This window comes from Coregonus clupeaformis, unplaced genomic scaffold (genome assembly GCF_020615455.1).
Source record: "Coregonus clupeaformis isolate EN_2021a unplaced genomic scaffold, ASM2061545v1 scaf3025, whole genome shotgun sequence".
NCBI lineage: Eukaryota > Metazoa > Chordata > Actinopteri > Salmoniformes > Salmonidae > Coregonus > Coregonus clupeaformis.
Window position 1 is genome coordinate 25,572 of NW_025536479.1, and position 21,376 is coordinate 46,947.

A 21,376-nucleotide genomic window follows, 5' to 3' on the forward strand; every position below is an offset into this window, starting at 1 on the left:
CGCCCACTCCAACCGGCCCTCCCTGCGGATTCATCAGCTCTCTGGAGACTCTCCCACTCAACGCCCACTCCAACCTGCCCTCCTGCGGATTCATCAGCTCTCTGGAGACTCTCCCACTCAACGCCCACTCCAACCGGCCCTCCTGCGGATTCATCAGCTCTCTGGAGACTCTCCCACTCAACGCCCACTCCAACCCGGCCCTCCTGCGGATTCATCAGCTCTCTGGAGACTCTCCCACTCAACGCCCACTCCAACCTGGCCTCCTGCGGATTCATCAGCTCTCTGGAGACTCTCCCACTCAACGCCCACTCCAACCTGGCCTCCTGCGGATTCATCAGCTCTCTGGAGACTCTCCCACTCAACGCCCACTCCAACCGGCCCTCCTGCGGATTCATCAGCTCTCTGGAGACTCTCTCCCACTCAACGCCCACTCCAACCTGGCCTCCTGCGGATTCATCAGCTCTCTGGAGACCTCTCCCACCAACGCCCACTCCAACCGGCCCTCCTGCGGATTCATCAGCTCTCTGGAGACTCTCCCACTCAACGCCCACTCCAACCTGTCCTCCTGCGGATTCATCAACAGCTACTACTTTGTAAGTCCCGCCTCCCCAATCTCACCCAATCAGCTTTAATATTGTAGATAGATTGTGGCTTCTATCAATGTAATTATCTGCATCATTTCCAATCCCCCATATATTTCTGGTAAATATATATATATACTATTTATTTGTTTTAATATATTTTCCTTTATTATTTTCCCCTAACCCTACCACCCACATTTACATTTACGTCATTTAGCAGACGCTCTTATCCAGAGCGACTTACAAATTGACCCCTCCCCTAATTGGAGTAAACTAATGGACAACAACACTTAGGCTTCTACTTCCAGCTTATACATACTATATACATTTTACAGACACATTATATTTTATTTTATAGTTATCTTGTTGTTTTTAGTACCATCCTTCAGCTACCCTCAATTCTGTCTCTGAACACCATCCATTTTTTTTATTTCTATTTGCCATATATTTTTCAACAGTGCTGTGCTGTTTCACAAAAGTGTTTTACACATTGTAAATTAAAGATAAAATGTTTTGCTAAGAGTATTATATTAGTAATCGATTGAATATTTTTTGTTCATATAATAAAAAAAAAACAAGTCACTAGGTGTAGGCAGGGCCATAAGTAAATAGGTAAACTGGGATATGACTAAAGAGTTAGTCAGGGAGATGTTTCCACTAATAGACAGGGGCTTTCCTTTCTATGGTAGCAAGATCTTATCTAACTTTCTATTAAAATGTATTGTAGTGAGATCATTTCTTTCTTTCGGGATATGAATACCTAATATGTCCACTTCACCGTCAGAACATTTTATTGGTAAACTACACGGTAATTTAAAAGTTGTGGCGCAGTGGTCTAAGCTGGCGCAGTGGTCACTGCATCGCAGTGCTAGCTGTGCCACTAGAGATCCTGGTTCGAATCCAGGCTCTGTCGTAGCCGGCTGCGACCGGGAGACCCATGGGGCGGCGCACAATTGGTCCAGGGTAGGGGAGGGAATGGCCGGCAGGGGATGTAGCTCAGTTGGTAGAGCATGGCGTTTGCAATGCCAGGGTTGTGGGTTCGATTCCCACGGGGGGCCAGTATGAAATATTTAAAAAATTATGTATGCACTCACTAACTGTAAGTCGCTCTGGATAACAGCGTCTGCTAAATGACTAAAATGTAAATGTACTTTTTTGTGATCCAATATGTAATATAGTACACTTATCATAATTTGGTTGTAATCCAGAGGTTAGAATAATTATCTAGATCCTCTATGAGGCTGTGGAGGGATCCAAATTGTGGATTTAAAAGAAAAACATGAATCATCAGCGTACAATGACACCTTTGTTTTTTAAGCCCTGGATTTCTAATCCCTTGATATTATTGTTGGATCTGATTTTAATAGCTAACATTTTGATGGCCACAATAAATAGATATGCCGATAGTGGACAACCTTGTTTTACTCCTCTTGACAGTTTAATACTTTCTGAGAAGTAGCAATTATTTACTGTTTTACACCTAGGGTTACTATACATAACTTCAACCCATTGTATAAGAGATTCTCCAAAATTTAAATAGTCCAGGCATTTATATATATAAATTCAAATCGTACTTATACTTACTTATAGTGTTCTAAAAAAAATAACTGTCTGATTAGGATGAATAATATCGAACACCTTTTTAATTCTATGCGCTATGCATTTTGCTAGAATTTTTGCATCACAACACTGAAGTGTAAGGGGTCTCCAATTTTTTTTATGGACTGGATCTTTATATTTACCACCTGGGTCCTGTTTCAGGTATAGTGGAATCAGACCTTCTTGTTGAGTATCGGATAGTCTACCATTTTTATAGGAGTGGTTAAAAAATGCTGATAACGGTCCTCTGAGTACCGTAAAAAAAGGTTTGATATACCTCGACTGGTTTGCCATCCAGCCCTGGAGTTTTTCCCAGACTTAAAGGCTTTAATTGCATCTAGAAGTTCCTCCTCTGTAATTTGGCCTTCACACAAGTCATTCTGCTACAGCTGTTAATTTTACATTATTAATAGAAAAAAATATCCTTACAGTTAACTTCAGTTAGTGGAGATGGAGGAGACTGAAATTAAAACATATGCTTAAAGTGCTTTGCTTACTCTTTGAAAATATTGTTTGATGAATCATGGGTGACTCCATCATTTGTAACAAGTTTCAGTAAAGTCCATCATTACTTTAAGACATGAAGGTCAGTCAATCCAGAACATTTCAAGAACTTTGAAAGTTTCTTCAAGTGCAGTCGCAAAAACCATCAAGCGCTATGATGAAACTGGCTCTCATGAGGACCGTCACAGGAATGGAAGACCCAGAGATATCTCTGCTGCAGAGGATAAGTTCATTAGAGTTACCTGCCTCAGAAATTGCAGCCCAAATAAATGCTTCACAGAGTTCAAGTATCAGACACATCTCAACATCAACTGTTCAGAGGGGACTGTGTGAATCAGGTCTTCATGGTCAAATTGCTGCAAAGAAACCACTACTAAAGGACACCAATAAGAAGAAGAGACTTGCTTGGGCCAAGAAACACGAGCAATGGACATTAGACGGGTGGAAATCTGTCCTTTGGTCTGATGAGTCCAAATGTGAGATTTTTGGTTCCAAACGCTGTGTCTTTGTGAGACGCAGAGTAGGTGAACGGATGATCTCCGCATTGTGGTTCCCACCGTGAAGCATGGAGGAGGAGGTGTGATGGTGTGGGGGGTGCTTTGCTGGTGACACTGTTGGTAATTTATTTAGAATTCAAGGCACACTTAACCAGCATGGCTACCACAGCATTCTGCAGCAATGCGCCATCCCATCTGGTTAGGGCTTAGTGGGACTATCATTTTTTTGTTTTTCAACAGGACAATGACCCAAAACACATCTCCAGGTTGTGTAAGGGCTATTTGACCAAGAAGGAGAGTGATGGAGTGCTGCATCAGATGACCTGGCCTCCACAATCACCCACCCTCAACCCAATTGAAATGATTTGGGATGAGTTGGACCGCAGAGTGAAGGAAAAGCAGCCAACGAGTGCTCAGCATATGTGGGAACTCCTTCAAAACTGTTGGAAAAGCATTCATTATGAAGCTGGTTGAGAGAATGCCAAGAGTGTGCAAAGTTGTCATCAAAGCAAAGGGTGGCTACTTTGAAGAATCTAAAATCTAAAATATATTTTGATTTGTTTAACACTGTTTTGGTTAGTACATGATTCCATATGTGTTATTTCATAGTTTTGATGTCTTCACTATTATTCTACAATGTAGAAAATAGTAAAAATAAAGAAAAACCCTTGTGTCCAAACTTTTGACTGGTACTGTATATTTAAAATCATCCATCTACCTTGCGGATCTGTTTGGACAGTTTGCACATTCGGATCAAAATTATTGTTAATTAATATCATTACCCCTTTTGAGTTTCTTAGCCCATGGGAGAAGTATATTTCCCCCTCCCCCATTCCTTTTTCCACACAACTTCATCTAGAATTGTTGAATGAGTTTCCTGTAAACAATAGATATTATATTCCTTCTCTTTTACATTTACGTCATTTAGCAGACGCTCTTATCCAGAGCGACTTACAGGAGCAATTAGGGTTAATTGCCTTGCTTAGAGGCACATCGACAGATTTTTTCACTTAGTCAGCTTGGGGATTAGAACCAGCGACCTTTCGGTTACTAGGTAAATACTGATCGTCTTCTCTTATTATCTGCTAAACCATTACAATTATAACTGGCTGGACTTATTATCACCATTGAGATACAAGTTTCAATTCTATTGATAATAATATATGTTTGGAAACTTACCATTAAAAAATACCATAGTGATTGAGTGTCCATATAGCTGCACCGTGATATTTGCACTGCTACTGAGTAAACCACCAATTGTTCTCCACTATTCCACCCGCTAAAATCCCTCCCCCATCCCAAGTTGGGTTGTCCTCCCCAGGGACTGGCAGACCACCCCCGTCCAGTTGGGTTGTCCTCCCAGGGACTGGCAGACCACCCCCGTCCAGCTGGGTTGTCCTCCCAGGGACTGGCAGACCACCCCCCGTCCAGCTGGGTTGTCCTCCCAGGGACTGGCAGACCACCCCCCCATCCAGCTGGATCCTGGGGCCTTTGAGAGATTGGGACCCATCCTTTAAACAGAGGGCACAGTGCAGAACAGAAGCAGATCAACAGCCAAAAGCATTTCCAACGCCTTCACCTCGATTATACTGTACACAGTTATCCCCCCCCCCCCAAAAAAAAAATATAAAAAAAGATAAAGGTAATAATGTAGTCATTTCTTACGAAGGATCGTTACCTATAACCAGGACTGGCATTACAAAAATAAAATTTTCGGCAAGCAAACAATTATTGTGATTCATCCTATATTGTCCCTAACATCGTTACCCCATAGCAACAGATGTGGGATACATGCACACACTCTCCCCACCCTTCCTCCACAAACAACCACACGCTCAGATGTTCAACAGTTGTTCCAGCCCTGAGCTCAACCCTGGGACATGTTTGTGATTGTTTCATCTATACTGAATGGAAAAGATAGGCACCAGCTAATTTCCCCTCTCTCTCTCTCTCTCTCTCTCTCTCTCTCTCTCTCTCTCTCTCTCTCTCTCTCTCTCTCTCTCTCTCTCTCTCTCTCTCTCTCTCTCTCTCTCTCTCTCTCTCTACCCTCTCTCTCTCTCTCTCTCTCTCTCTCTCTCTCTCTCTCTCTAGCCTCGTTCCTCCTCTCTACATGAACCTGTTCATTCTGAACCTCACATGGAAGAAGAAGATGACAAGGTATCACTGTACTTTCCCTCCATCCCTTCCTGACCATGTGACCTAGACTAATGTTGACATGTTCCCTCTGTCCCTTCCTGACCATGTGACCTAGACTAATGTTGACATGTTCCCTCCATCCCTTCCTGACCATGTGACCTAGACTAATGTTGTCATGTTCCCTCTGTCCCTTCCTGACCATGTGACCTAGACTAATGTTGTCATGTTCCCTCTGTCCCTTCCTGACCATGTGACCTAGACTAATGTTGTCATGTTCCCTCCGTCCCTTCCTGACCATGTGACCTAGACTAATGTTGTCATGTTCCCTCTGTCCCTTCCTGACCATGTGACCTAGACTAATGTTGTCATGTTCCCTCCATCCCTTCCTGACCATGTGACCTAGACTAATGTTGTCATGTTCCCTCCATCTCTTCCTGACCATGTGACCTAGACTAATGTTGACATGTTCCCTCCATCCCTTCCTGACCATGTGACCTAGACTAATGTTGACATGTTCCCTCTGTCCCTTCCTGACCATGTGACCTAGACTAATGTTGACATGTTCCCTCCATCCCTTCCTGACCATGTGACCTAGACTAATGTTGTCATGTTCCCTCTGTCCCTTCCTGACCATGTGACCTAGACTAATGTTGACATGTTCCCTCCATCCCTTCCTGACCATGTGACCTAGACTAATGTTGTCATGTTCCCTCCATCCCTTCCTGACCATGTGACCTAGACTAATGTTGACCTGTTCCTCAATACTTCTGACCATACTGATAAAATGTTGTCATGTTCCTCTGTCCCTTCCTGACCATGTGACTTAGACTAATGTTGACATGTTCCCTCCATCTCTTCCTGACCATGTGACCTAGACTAATGTTGACCTGTTCCCTCCATCCCTTCCTGACCATGTGACCTAGACTAATGTTGTCATGTTCCCTCTGTCCCTTCCTGACCATGTGACCTAGACTAATGTTGTCATGTTCCCTCTGTCCCTTCCTGACCATGTGACCTAGACTAATGTTGACATGTTCCCTCCATCTCTTCCTGACCATGTGACCTAGACTAATGTTGACATATTTCCCTCCATCCCTTCCTGACCATGTGACCTAGACTAATGTTGACATGTTCCCTCCATCCCTTCCTGACCATGTGACCTAGACTAATGTTGTCATGTTCCCTCTGTCCCTTCCTGACCATGTGACCTAGACTAATGTTGTCATGTTCCCTCCGTCCCTTCCTGACCATGTGACCTAGACTAATGTTGACATGTTCCCTCTGTCCCTTCCTGACCATGTGACCTAGACTAATGTTGACATGTTCCCTCTGTCCCTTCCTGACCATGTGACCTAGACTAATGTTGACATGTTCCCTCCGTCCCTTCCTGACCATGTGACCTAGACTAATGTTGACATGTTCCCTCTTTCCCTTCCTGACCATGTGACCTAGACTAATGTTGACATGTTCCCTCCATCCCTTCCTGACCATGTGACCTAGACTAACGTTGACATGTTTTTGTGTGTTTTCTGCATTGATGTGTGTTTATTGTGTATTTGTGTGTACTACATAGTTATGAATGTGTGTGTATTGCGTACACTCTCTCTCTCTTGTCAGTCCCTACCCTGTGGTTTGACCATGTGACCAACAGTACTGTTGAAATGTTTCTGTGTGTTTGGGTGGGTTGTTCTACATGGATGTGTGTTTGGGTGGGTTATTGGTCACACCTGACCTTGTCTAGGTGTGTAGTGACCAATAACCCCCCACTACTAAACCCAGAACCAGTAGACCTTGTCTAGGTGTGACCAATAACCCCCCACTACTAAACCCAGAACCAGTAGACCTTGTCTAGGTGTGACCAATAACCCCCCACTACTAAACCCAGAACCAGTAGACCTTGTCTAGGTGTGTAGTGACTTAACAGATTTGTCCTTTTTCTCTCTCTCTCTCTCTCTCTCTCTCTCTCGCTCTCTCTCTCTCTCGCTCTCTCTCTCTCTCTCTTCTCAACCCTCACCCCCCACCAACTTGTGTGTGTGTGTGTGTGTGTGTGTGTGTGTGTGTAGAAGCAGCTGTGGGGTGATGTTGTAGCTGTGAGTGGGGGAAAGATTGATAGGGAGGTTTGGAAGGTAAGTATCTATCCTCTAACCTGAGACCCTATTCCCTGTATTTATTTTTTTATTTTTTTATTTCACCTTTATTTAACCAGGTAAGCCAGTTGAGAACAGGTTCTCATTTACAACTGCGACCTGGCCAAGACAAAGCAAAGTAGTGCAACAAAACAACACAGAGTTACATATGGGGTAAAAAAAAACATAAAGTCAGAAATACAACAGAAAATATATATACAGTGTGTGCAAATGTAGCAAGTTATGGAGGTAAGGCAATAAATAGGCTATAGTGCAGAATAATTACAATAGTATTAACACTGGAATGCTAGATGTGCAAGAGATTATGTGCAAATAGAGATACTGGGGTGCAAAAGAGCAAATTAAATAACAATATAGGGATGAGGTAGTTGGGTGGGCTAATTTCAGATGGGCTGTGTACAGGTGCAGTGATCGGTAAGGTGCTCTGACAACTGATGCTTAAAGTTATTGAGGGAGATAAGAGTCTCCAGCTTCAGAGATTTTTGCAATTCGTTCCAGTCATTGGCAGCAGAGAACTGGAAGGAATGGCGGCCAAAGGAGGTGTTGGCTTTGGGAATGACCAGTGAGATATACCTGCTGGAGCGCAGACTACGGGTGGGTGCTGCTATGGTGACCAATGAGCTAAGATAAGGCGGGGATTTGCCTAGCAGTGATTTATAGATGGCCTGGAGCCAGTGGGTTTGACGACGAACATGTAGTGAGGACCAGCCAACAAGAGCGTACAGGTCACAGTGGTGGGTAGTGTATGGGGCTTTGGAGACAAAACGGATGGCACTGTGATAGACTACATCCAATTTGCTGAGTAGAGTGTTGGAGGCTATTTTATAAATGACATCGCCGAAGTCAAGGATCGGTAGGATAGTCAGTTTTACGAGGGCATGTTTGGCAGCATGAGTGAAGGGGAGGCTTTGTTGCAGAAATAGGAAGCCGATTCTAGATTTAACTTTGGATTGGAGATTCTTTATGTGAGTCTGGAAGTTGAGTTTACAGTCTAACCAGACACCTAGATATTTGTAGTTGTCCACATACTCTAGGTCAGACCCGTCGAGAGTGGTGATTCTAGTCGGGTGGGCGGGTGCTAGCAGCGTTCGATTGAAAAGCATGCATTTAGTTTTACTAGTGTTTAAGAGCAGTTGAAGGCTACTGAAGGATTGTTGTATGGCATTGAAGCTCGTTTGGAGGTTTGTTAACACAGTGTCCAATGAAGGGCCAGATGTATACAAAATGGTGTCGTCTGCGTAGAGGTGGATCTGAGAGTCACCAGCAGCAAGAGCGACATCATTGATATACACGGAGAAAAGTGTCGGCCCAAGAATTGAACCCTGTGGCACCCCCATAGAGACTGCCATAGGTCCAGACAACAGGCCCTCCGATTTGACACACTGAACTCTATCTGAGAAGTAGTTGGTGAACCAGGCGAGGCAGTCATTTGAGAAACCAAGGCTATTTAGTCTGCCAATAAGAATGCGGTGGTTGACAGAGTCGAAAGCCTTGGCCAGGTCGATGAAGACGGCTGCACAGTACTGTCTATTATCAATCGCGGTTATAATATCGTTTAGGACCTTGAGCGTGGCTGAAGTGCACCCGTGACCAGCTCGGAAACCGGATTGCATAGCGGAGAAGGTACGGTGGTATTTCGAAATGGTCGATGATCTGTTTATTAACTTGGCTTTCGAATACTTTCGAAAGGCAGGGCAGGATGGATATAGGTCTGTAGCAGTTTGGATCTAGGAGTGTCACCCCCTTTGAAGAGGGGGATGACCGCGGCAGCTTTCAATCTCTGGGGATCTCAGACGTTATGAAAGAGAGGTTGAACAGACTAGGCTAATAGGGGTTGCGACAATTTCGGCGGCTAGTTTTAGGAAGAAAGGGTCCAGATTGTCTAGCCCAGCTGATTTGTAGGGGTCCAGATTTTGCAGCGCTTTCAAAACATCAGCTGTCTGAATTTGTGTGAAGGAGAAGGCGGGGGCATGGGCAAGTTGCAGCAGAGGGTGCAGAGTTGGTGGCCGGGTTAGTGGTAGCCAGATGGAAAGCATGGCCAGCTGTAGCAAAATGCTTGTTGAAATTCTCGATTATTGTAGATTTATCGGTGGAGATAGTGTTTCCTAGCCTCAGTGCAGTGGGCAGCTGGGAGGAAGTGCTCTTATTCTCCATGGACTTTACAGTGTCCCAAAACTTTTTGGAGTTAGTGCTACAGGATGCAAATTTCTGTTTGAAAAAGTTAGCCCTTTGCTTTCCTGACTGCTTGTGTATATTGGTTCCTAACTTCCCTGAAAAGTTGCATATCGCGGGGCTTTTTGATGCTAATGCTGTACGCCACAGGATGTTTTTGTGCTGGTCAAGGGCAGTCAAGTCTGAGGAGAACCAGGGGCTATATCGGTTCTTAGTTCTGTATTTTTTGAATGGGGCATGTTTATTTAAGATTGAGAGGAAATTACTTTTAAGGAACAACCAGGCATCCTCTACTGACGGAATGAGATCTATATCCATCCAGGATACCTGGGCCAGGTCAATTAGGAAGGCCTCCTCGCTAAAGTGTTTTAGGGAGCGTTTGACAGTGATGAGGGGTGGTTGTTTGACCGCGGACCCGTTACGGACGCAGGCAATAAGGCAGTGATCGCTGAGATCCTGGTTGAAGACAGCTGAGGTGTATTTAGAGGGTATGTTAGTCAGGATGATATCTATGAGGGGTACCCATGTTTAAGGATTTAGGGTTGTACCTGGTAGGTTCGTTGATAATTTGCGTGAGGTTGAGGGCATCTAGCTTGGATTGTAGGATGGCTGGGGTATTAAGCATATCCCAATTTAGGTCACCAAGCAGTACAAACTCAGAGGATAAATGGGGGCAATCAATTCACATATGGTGTCCAGGGGCACAGCTTGGGGCTGAGGGGGTCTGTAGCAAGCGGCAACAGTGAGAGACTTATTTCTGGAAAGGTGGATTTTTAGAAGTAGAAGCTCAAACTGTTTGGGCACAGACCTGGATAGTATGATAGAGCTCTGCAGGCTATCTCTACAGTAGATTGCAACTCCACCCCCCTTTGGCAGTTCTATCTAGACGGAAAATGTTATAGTTGGGGATGGAAATTTCAGAATTTTTGGTGGCCTTCCTGAGCCAGGATTCAGACACTGCTAGAACATCAGGGTTGGCAGAGTGTGCTAACGCAGTGAATAACTCAAACTTAGGAAGTAGACTTCTGATATTTATGTGCAAGAAACCAAGACTTTTGCGATTACAGAAGTCAACAAATGATAGCTCCTGGGGAGTAGGAGTGATACTGGGGGCTCAGGGCCTGGGTTAGCCTCTACATCACCAGAGGAACAGAGGAGGACTAGAATAAGGATACGGCTAGAGGCTTTAAGAACTGGTCTTCTAGTGCGTTGGGTACATAGAATAAAGGGGGCAGATTTCCGGGTGTTATAGAAAAGATTCAGGGCATTATGTACAGACAAGGATATGGAAGGATATGAGTAAAGTGGAGGTAAACCTAAGCGTTGGGTAACACTGAAAAGAGATAGCATCTCTAGAGGCATCAATTGAGTCGGTCTCTGAGTGTATGGGTGGAGGGACAAAAAGAGCTAACTAAGGCAGGTTTAGCTAGGCTGGGGGTCTACAGTGATATAGTACAATTAGAAATAACTCGAAACAACAATAAACTAACCATGTTTGGGCTGAGGCTAAACATAAACAGGATGTAGTACCGTAAAAAGGAACAGTCCAGCAGATATCAGCTGTATAGCTGGGTTATCATAAGGTCCGGTGGTGAAGCGCTAGTGAGTAAGAGGCCACGACTGGCGTGTGCTACGTCCGTTTTGTTGTAGCCAGCTGGTAGCGAAGAATCCCGAGTTAAAGGTCCAGTGATTCCGGCGGAAAAACTGATATGTTCTGGGTCGATAACGCGCAGTGCTGACTGGCGAATATCGGTGATCAAAGTCCAGTGATTAAAATTAATCCCCCGGAAAAAAATCAAATGTTCTGGGTGAAACACTGCTAGCTGTGGCTAATAGCAAGTAGCTAGTCCAGTAGCTAGTTCAGTTTAGTGAGTAGCGTGTGCTAGCAGGCCAGGGCTAGCAGATGGATGGAATCTTCGTGGTTGCGTCGTAACCACATCAGGCGATTTACGTCGGCAGACCAGTCGTGTAGGATCAGGCGGGGGCTCCGTGTCAATACTATGTGGTCCCGTCCGGTTGATAGAGAGGTAGATAGCCGGGAGATGGGCCTAGCTCAGGTTGATTAGCCAGACCACAGCGTCCGTTTTGTTGTAGCCAGCTGGTAGAGATTAATCCGGAGTTAAAGGTCCAGTGAATCAGTGATTCCGCGGAAAAACTGATATGTTCTGGGTCGATAACGCGCTGTGCAGACTGGCGAATATCCGGTGATCAATGTCCAATGATTAAAATTAATCCCGCGGAAAAAAATCCAATGTTCTGGGTGAAAACACCGCTAGCTGTGGCTAATAGCAAATAGCAAGTAGCTAGTTAGCTGGCTAGCTAGTTTCAACTGGAGATTCTAGATTCTAGATAAAGGTAAGTCAATAATAGAATCCGTTCCACATTGAGTGAGGCGGGTTGCAGGAAAGTATATCTTGTAGAAGGATGAAAAGTCTGATAGGGAAATATGTACGAAAAATGTACGAAAATAGGGTATTTACAGGCTATTTACAGACAGACGATAAAAACACAACTGCACTACTTCGCCATCTTGGTTTCTCTCAGTATCTATCTATAGTATAGTATCTATCTAACCTGAGACCTAAGTGTGTTCCAAATCACCCTATTCCCTGTATAGTATCTATCCTCTAACCTGAGACCCTATTCCCTGTATAGTATCTATCTAACCTGAGACCTAAGTGTGTTCCAAATCACCCTATTCCCTGTATAGTATCTATCTAACCTGAGACCTAGTGTGTTCCAAATCACCCTATTCCCTGGATAGTATCTATCTAACCTGAGACCTAGTGTGTTCCAAATCACCCTATTCCCTGTATAGTATCTATCTAACCTGAGACCTAAGTGTGTTCCAAATCACCCTATTCCCTGTATAGTATCTATCTAACCTGAGACCTAGTGTGTTCCAAATCACCCTATTCCCTGTATAGTATCTATCTAACCTGGAGACCTAAGTGTGTTCCAAATCACCCTATTCCCTGTATAGTATCTATCTAACCTGAGACCTAGTGTGTTCCAAATCACCCTATTCCCTGTATAGTATCTATCTAACCTGAGACCTAGTGTGTTCCAAATCACCCTATTCCCTGTATAGTATCTATCTAACCTGAGACCTAGTGTGTTCCAAATCACCCTATTCCCTGTATAGTATCTATCTAACCTGAGACCTAGTGTGTTCCAAATCACCCTATTCCCTGTATAGTATCTATCTAACCTGAGACCTAAGTGTGTTCCAAATCACCCTATTCCCTGTATAGTATCTATCTAACCTGAGACCTAGTGTGTTCCAAATCACCCTATTCCCTGTATAGTATCTATCTAACCTGAGACCTAGTGTGTTCCAAATCACCCTATTCCCTGTATAGTATCTATCTAACCTGAGACCTAGTGTGTTTCCAAATCACCCTATTCCCTGTATAGTATCTATCTAACCTGAGACCTAGTGTGTTCCAAATCACCCTATTCCCTGGATAGTATCTATCTAACCTGAGACCTAAGTGTGTTCCAAATCACCCTATTCCTGTATAGTATCTATCTAACCTGAGACCTAGTGTGTTTCCCAAATCACCCTATTCCCTGTATAGTATCTATCTAACCCTGAGACCTAGTGTGTTCCAAATCACCTATTCCCTGGATAGTATCTATCTAACCTGAGACCTAAGTGTGTTCCAAATCACCCTATTCCTGGATAGTATCTATCTAACCTGAGACCTAGTGTGTTCCAAATCACCCTATTCCCTGGATAGTATCTATCTAACCTGAGACCTAGTGTGTTCCAAATCACCCTATTCCCTGGATAGTATCTATCTAACCTGAGACCTAGTGTGTTCCAAATCACCCTATTCCCTGGATAGTATCTATCTAACCTGAGACCTAGTGTGTTTCCAAATCACCCTATTCCCTGGATAGTATCTATCTAACCTGAGACCTAAGTGTGTTCCAAATCACCCTATTCCCTGGATAGTATCTATCTAACCTGAGACCTAGTGTGTTCCAAATCACCCTATTCCCTGTATAGTATCTATCTAACCTGAGACCTAAGTGTGTTCCAAATCACCCTATTCCCTGGATAGTATCTATCTAACCTGAGACCTAGTGTGTTCCAAATCACCCTATTCCCTGGATAGTATCTATCTAACCTGAGACCTAAGTGTGTTCCAAATCACCCTATTCCCTGTATAGTATCTATCTAACCTGAGACCTAGTGTGTTCCAAATCACCCTATTCCCTGGATAGTATCTATCTAACCTGAGACCTAAGTGTGTTCCAAATCACCCTATTCCTGTATAGTATCTATCTAACCTGAGACCTAAGTGTGTTCCAAATCACCCTATTCCTGTATAGTATCTATCTAACCTGAGACCTAAGTGTGTTCCAAATCACCCTATTCCCTGTATAGTATCTATCTAACCTGAGACCTAAGTGTGTTCCAAATCACCCTATTCCCTGTATAGTATCTATCTAACCTGAGACCTAGTGTGTTCCAAATCACCCTATTCCCTGGATAGTATCTATCTAACCTGAGACCTAGTGTGTTTCCAAATCACCCTATTCCCTGGATAGTATCTATCTAACCTGAGACCTAGTGTGTTCCAAATCACCCTATTCCCTGGATAGTATCTATCTAACCTGAGACCTAGTGTGTTCCAAATCACCCTATTCCCTGTATAGTATCTATCTAACCTGAGACCTAGTGTGTTCCAAATCACCCTATTCCCTGGATAGTATCTATCTAACCTGAGACCTAGTGTGTTCCAAATCACCCTATTCCCTGGATAGTACACTATGTCTGACCAGAGCCCATAGGGTTAGCCACATAGACCTCTGGTCTAAAGTAGTACTACATAGGGAATAGTGTGCCAGCCTTGTGTGTGTCCAACTCAGACACTGTTGCTTCCTCATCATCACAAACCATACCACAACCACAATGCAACCATAAGACAACGCTTTGATGTTCTCTGTTCGTCACGTTGGAGCACGTGGTGTAACCTATAGCTGTTACTGGCTCTCTGTTTAGGGTCCTCTCTGTTGAAACAGCTGCTCTCTCTTCACACCTCTGGTATACTGACTCTGCCTGGGTTCAGGGTTCTGTCTGTCTGGGTTCAGGGTTCTGTCTGTCTGGGTTCAGGGTTCTGTCTGTCTGGGTTCAGGGTTCTGTCTGTCTGGGTTCAGGGTTCTGTCTGTCTGGGTTCAGGGTTCTGTCTGTCTGGGTTCAGGGTTCTGTCTGTCTGGGTTCAGGGATCTATCTGTCTGGGTTCAGGGTTCAGGGTTCTATCTGTCTGGGTTCAGGGTTCTGTCTGTCTGGGTTCAGGGTTCTGTCTGTCTGGGTTCAGGGTTCTGTCTGTCTGGGTTCAGGGTTCTATCTGTCTGGGTTCAGGGTTCTGTCTGTCTGGGTTCAGGGTTCTGTCTGTCTGGGTTCAGGGTTCTGTCTGTCTGGGTTCAGGGTTCTGTCTGTCTGGGTTCAGGGATCTATCTGTCTGGGTTCAGGGTTCAGGGTTCTATCTGTCTGGGTTCAGGGATCTATCTGCCTGGGTTCAGGGTTCTGTCTGTCTGGGTTCAGGGTTCTGTCTGTCTGGGTTCAGGGATCTATCTGTCTGGGTTCAGGGTTCAGGGTTCTATCTGTCTGGGTTCAGGGTTCTGTCTGTCTGGGTTCAGGGTTCTGTCTGTCTGGGTTCAGGGTTCTGTCTGTCTGGGTTCAGGGTTCTATCTGTCTGGGTTCAGGGTTCTATCTGTCTGGGTTCAGGGTTCTATCTGTCTGGGTTCAGGGTTCTGTCTGTCTGGGTTCAGGGTTCTGTCTGTCTGGGTTCAGGGTTCTGTCTGTCTGGGTTCAGGGTTCTATCTGTCTGGGTTCAGGGTTCTGTCTGTCTGGGTTCAGGGTTCTGTCTGTCTGGGTTCAGGGTTCTGTCTGTCTGGGTTCAGGGTTCTGTCTGTCTGGGTTCAGGGTTCTGTCTGTCTGGGTTCAGGGTTCTGTCTGTCTGGGTTCAGGGATCTATCTGTCTGGGTTCAGGGTTCTATCTGTCTGGGTTCAGGGTTCTGTCTGTCTGGGTTCAGGGATCTATCTGTCTGGGTTCAGGGTTTAGGGTTCTATCTGTCTGGGTTCAGGGTTCTGCCTGTCTGGGTTCAGGGTTCAGGGTTCTATCTGTCTGGGTTCAGGGTTCTGTCTGTCTGGGTTCAGGGTTCTGTCTGTCTGGGTTCAGGGATCTATCTGTCTGGGTTCAGGGTTCTGTCTGTCTGGGTTCAGGGTTCTGTCTGTCTGGGTTCAGGGATCTATCTGTCTGGGTTCAGGGTTCTATCTGTCTGGGTTCAGGGTTCTTTCTGTCTGGGTTCAGGGTTCTGTCTGTCTGGGTTCAGGGATCTATCTGTCTGGGTTCAGGGTTCAGGGTTCTATCTGTCTGGGTTCAGGGTTCTGTCTGTCTGGGTTCAGGGTTCAGGGTTCTATCTCTCTGGGTTCAGTGTTCTGTCTGTCTGGGTTCAGGGTTCTGTCTGTCTGGGTTCAGGGTTCTATCTGTCTGGGTTCAGGGTTCAGGGGTTCTATCTGTCTGGGTTCAGGGTTCAGGGTTCTATCTGTCTGGGTTCAGGGTTCTATGTACAATGAGTCCATGGCTGTCTAGGTTTCTCCCTGGTGTTATGTACAGTACCAGTTTGGACACACCTACTCATTCAAGGGTTTTCTTTATTTTTACTATTTTCTACATTGTAGAATAATAGTGAAGACATCAAAACTATGAAATAACACATATGGAATCATGTAGTAACCAAAACATTTCAAGAACTTTGAAAGTTTCTTCCAAGTGCAGTCACAAAAACCATCAAGCGCTATGATGAAACTGGCTCTCATGAGGACCGCCACAGGAATGGAAGACCCAGAGTTACCTCTGCTGCAGAGGATAAGTTCATTAGAGTTACCAGCCCTCAGAAATTGCAGCCCAAATAAATGCTTCACAGAGTTCAAGTCACAGACACATCTCAACATCAACTGTTCAGAGCAGAATCAGGCCTTCATTTGTTTTTCAACAGGACAATGACCCAACACACCTCCAGGCTGTGTAAGGACTATTTGACCAAGAAAGAGTGATGGAGTGCTGCATCAGATGACCTGGCCTCCACAATCCCCCGACCTCAAACCAATTGAGATGGTTTGGGATGAGTCGGACCGCAGAGTGAAGGAATAGCAGTCAACAAGAGCTCAGCATATGTGGGAACTCCTTCAAGACTGTTGGAAAAGCATTCCAGGTGAAGCTGGTTGAGAGAATGCCAAGAGTGTGCAAAGCTGTCATCAAGGCAAAGGGTGGCTACTTTGATGAATCTAAAATCTAAAATATATTTGGATTTGTTTAACACCTTTTTGGTTACTACATGATTCCATATGTGTTATTTCATAGTTTTGATGTCTTCGCTATTATTCTACAATGTAGAAAATAGTCAAAAAATAAAGAAAAACCCTGGAATGAGTAGGTGTGTCCAAACTTTTGACTGGTACTGTATGTAGAATCTATCTATTGATAACGTCTCTCAGTCCAACTGTAATGCATGTGTCTGTCTCTCTGTCTATCTGACTGTCTGGCTGTCTGTCTCTGTCTGATGATGTAATGTGTGAGGATGATGTCATATCTGTGCACCAGGACCTGCAAGCGGCCACGGTGAACCCTCACCCCAGCCTAAAGGGATTTTGAGGCGCTACGCTCCGATATGCATCACTCAATCTCACGGTAACACACACACACACACACACAAATATGATATTCTTGCATAACCCAAAAGCCTTTTAAAAAACACACCGTCTTTAGTCAGGAGGAAACGGTGACGCTCGCTAGACAGACACAGGGATTCTTATTCTTCTGTAACCAGGAACCCTCCCCAGTGGAAGAGGAGGAGTCTAACAGTGTTAACAGTGACCCCGAGGCCAAGGTGAGAGGCCCACCACGTGTGTCCTCTGTCCTCTGTCCTCTGTCTGTGTGTTGCTGTGATGGGCTGTGGGAGGGCTGTGGCTGTCTGAGAGCTGTGCAACACTGCCCCTATGTGGACGGACTGAGAACTGCACTGCTCCTGTGTTCTATAGGTCTCTGTCTCGCTCTTTCTTTTTAAAATTCAACATTACACTCACAAAAGTTTCAAAAGAAAAGAGACATTTCAAATGTCATATTATGTCTATATGCAGTGTTGTAACGACGTGCAAATAGTTAAAGTACAAAATAAATCAACATAAATATGGGTTGTATTTACAATGGTGTTTGTTCTTCACTGGTTGCCCTTTTCTTGTGGCAGCAGGTCACAAATCTTGCTGCTGTGATGGCACACTGTGGTATTTCACCCAGTAGATATGGGAGTTTATCAAAATTGGATTTGTTTTCAAATTCTTTGTGGGTCTGTGTAATCTGAGGGAAATATGTGTCTCTAATATGGTCATACATTTGGCAGGAGGTTAGGAAGTGCAGCTCAGTTTCCTGTCTTCTCTTGAGAGCCAGGTCTGCCTACGGCGGCCTTTCTCAATAGCAAGGCTATGCTCACTGAGTCTGTACATAGTCAAAGCTTTCCTTCATTTTGGGTCAGTCACAGTGGTCAGGTATTCTGCCACTGTGTACTCTCTGTTTAGAGACAAATAGCATTCTAGTTTGCTCTGTTTTTTGTTAATTCTTTCCAAAGTGTCAAGTAGTTATATATTTCTTTGGGCCTAATTGTGTTGCTGTCCTGGGGCTCTGTGGGGTCTGTTTGTGTTTGTGAACAGAGCCCCAGGACCAGCTTGTTAGGGACTCTTCTCCAAGTTCATCTCTCTGTAGGTGATGGCTTTGTTATGGAAGGTTTCGGAATCACTTCTTTTAGGTGGTTGTAGAATTTAGCGTCTCTTTTCTGGATTTTGATAACTAGCGGGTCTCGTCCTAATTCTGCTCTGCATGCATTATTTTGGGTTTTATGTTGTTCACGGAGGATTTTTTTTTGCAGAATTATTCTCTCTCTCCTCTCTCTCTCTCTCTCTCTCTCTCTCTCTCTCTCTCTCTCTCTCTCTCTCTCTCTCTCTCTCTCTCTCTCTCTCTCTCTCTCTCTCTCTCTCTCTCTCTCTCTCTCTCTTCTCCTCTCTCTTCTCTCTCTCTCTCTCTCTCTCTCTCTCTCTCTCTCTCTCTCTCTCTCTCTCTCTCTCTCTCTCTCTCTCTCTCTCTCTCTCTCTCTCTCTCTCTTCTCTCTCTCTCTCTCTCTCTCTCTCTCTCTCTCTCTCTCTCTCTCTCTCTCTCTCTCTCTCTCTCTCTCTCTCTCTCTCTCTCTCTCTCTCTCTCTCTCTCTCTCTCTCTCTCTCGTTCTGCGTGATTTCTGGCTGACCACAGCTCTGCCCAAACTTGAAAACGGCTTTATCCTTGATGAACGCAAAGGACAACTCAAAACTGTTCACTTTATGATTTTTTTATTGTCATAAAAGATGGAACAGAATAGGTTGATAACCTTCAAAACACACAAACAAAACCCATGGATTAGTTACAATAACTCTCAATTCCACTTTCTCAAAAATAAGCATAAACTAATGTTACTGAATCCTCAACCTAACCAAACAATCATTTCATCATTTAGATTAACCTAGGATCATTGCAAGTTAATAATTAAATATCAATATCCTAATTAAACATTTAACAATACACATGATTATAGTAACGTTACTGTCAAGTACTACGTTCACATAATGAAGTCTTCACTATTTAATTTAATTAATAATTGTATTGTATGTTACAACCAAACAAAAGGGCATATAGAAGCATGAATTCACAACACATTCTGTCCTACCAGTTGCGTCTTTGGATGATCAGGAGCCGTGGTCATTGGTATCTCTTCTCAGGAATGAGTGAGAGCCAAGTAAGCTTTTACCAAACATTTTCGATGCCATGCACATGCACTGCTTGTGGGTGCAAAGACGTTAATATGGTCCCCAGAGCACTTCCTGGTGGTTGGTTTCAACAGCTCCGGTTGCATGGTTGCCCCCTGCAGGTTGGGAGTGCTTTGAGCACCCTGGGTGGATTTAGGCTTGTAGCTTGTAGTCAGGAATTGACACAACACTCTCTCTCTCTCTGTCTCTCTCTCTCTCTCTCTCTCTCTCTCTCTCTCTCTCTCTCCTCTCGCTCTCTCGCTCTCTCGTTAGTCTGTGTGCTTTGTGAGGTCAAATGAATAGTTGATAAATAGACTGCAGAAAATGAGCTAGCCCTCCCTCTCTCTCTCTCTCCCTCTCTCCCCCTCTCTCTCTTCCTCTCCTTCCCTCTCCCCCTCCCTCTCCCCCTCCCTCTCTCCCTCCTCTCTCAGTCTAGTGAACTATCCTGTGGGTGTGTTCAGTTAAAGGTTATGTAGAGTTCAGTCTGTCTACCTCTTCCATCCCTCCTTCCATCCCTGTTGTCTGTGTGTGTCTAGTGTTTTGCGGTGCAGTCTCTGGGATGGGTAGAGATGGCAGAAGAGGACCTGTCGCCAGGGAAGAGTAGCGTTGCCGTTAACAACTGTATCAGACAGCTATCCTACTGCAAGAACGACATCAGAGACACTGTCGGCATCTGGGGAGAGGTGAGAGAGAGAGAGAGAGAGAGAGAGAGAGAGAGAGAGAGAGGGGGAGAGAGAGAGAGAGAGAGCGAGAGAGAGAGAGAGAGAAGAGAGAGAGAGAGAGAGAGAGAGAGAGAGAGAGAGAGAGAGAGGAGAGAGACAGACAGACAGACAGACAGACAGACAGACAGACAGACAGACAGACAGACATACAGCATCCCTATTTCATGATCTTTTCCTCCTCCTCCCTAACCCCTAACTATTAACCCTTAACCCTTACCCTGCTTCTGGGTTTGATAATTTATTAAAGACCTGCAGTCCTGGGGACAGACAGACAGACAGACTAGAACCAGAACTGGCCATTGATATCTTTTAGTGTGGGGCTAACATGTAAGGCCATTCAGGCCAATATCAAGGATTAATGTGTGTGGTGTGTGTATGTATGTATGTATGTATGTATGTATGTGTGTGTGTGTGTGTGTGTGTGTGTGTGTGTGTATGTATGTGTGTGTGTGTGTGTGTGTGTGTGTGTGTGTGTGTGTGTGTGTGTGTGTGTGTGTATGTGCAGGGTAAGGACATGTATCTGGTTCTGGAGAACAACATGTTGAACCTGGTTGATCCGATGGACCGCAGCGTGCTTCATTCTCAGCCAATAGCAAGCATTCGTGTCTGGGGCGTCGGCCGCGACAATGGCAGGTGAGTCACCATGACGACCACACACACACACAAAAACACACTAACACACGCACACACAAACACACACACAGTGGACAGTGAAAGGTCAGAGAGAGGAGAGGAGAGGAGGAGAGGAGGAGAGGAGAGGAGAGGAGAGGAGAGGAGAGGAGGAGAGGAGGAGAGGAGAGAGGAGAGAGGAGGAGAGGAGGAGAGGAGAGGAGAGGAGAGGAGAGGAGAGGAGAGGAGGAGAGGAGAGGAGAGGAGAGGAGAGGAGGAGAGGAGGAGAGGAGTGAATGATTGATGAAAGATGAATCCCTGAATGAGGAGGAGGGGGAAAGAGGGAAGACATTATTTCTTGTTCTCTTCTCTTCTCTCCATTCCTCTGTTTTTTTGTTGCCCTCATCCCAAATCAACCTCTAGTTGTCTGTTGATCAGAAGGTTGATAGACTTGGCCGGTTTGGCAGGTTACTAGTCCGCCTCCCAAATGGCCCCCTTATTCTGGAGATGAGTGCGCTACTTCTGATCAAGGTTTACTTGTGACTATATAGGGGATAGGGTGCCA

The 21,376-nt window shown here is 44.8% G+C and overlaps 1 protein-coding gene and 1 long non-coding RNA gene across 3 annotated transcripts; both read left to right on the forward strand.

The window, feature by feature from the left end:
- The first annotated feature begins 502 nt into the window (after positions 1–502).
- Positions 503–17,293, forward strand: LOC123489419. Of its 2 annotated transcripts, none has more exons than XR_006660552.1 (4): positions 503–593; positions 5,273–5,338; positions 7,381–7,443; positions 17,256–17,293. It is a non-coding gene; the product is annotated as an uncharacterized LOC123489419 (long non-coding RNA). The 2 variants fall into 2 exon arrangements; XR_006660551.1 differs by having other exon boundaries at positions 17,232–17,286.
- A 202-nt stretch (positions 17,294–17,495) lies between these two features.
- LOC123489418 (amyloid-beta A4 precursor protein-binding family B member 2-like) lies at positions 17,496–20,835 on the forward strand (the record flags this gene model as incomplete). Its single annotated transcript, XM_045220014.1, has 3 exons — positions 17,496–17,541; positions 20,017–20,163; positions 20,708–20,835. Coding segments are annotated over exons 2-3 (242 nt in total), but the record flags the coding sequence as incomplete, so codon positions are not given.
- Positions 20,836–21,376: the final 541 nt, after the last annotated feature.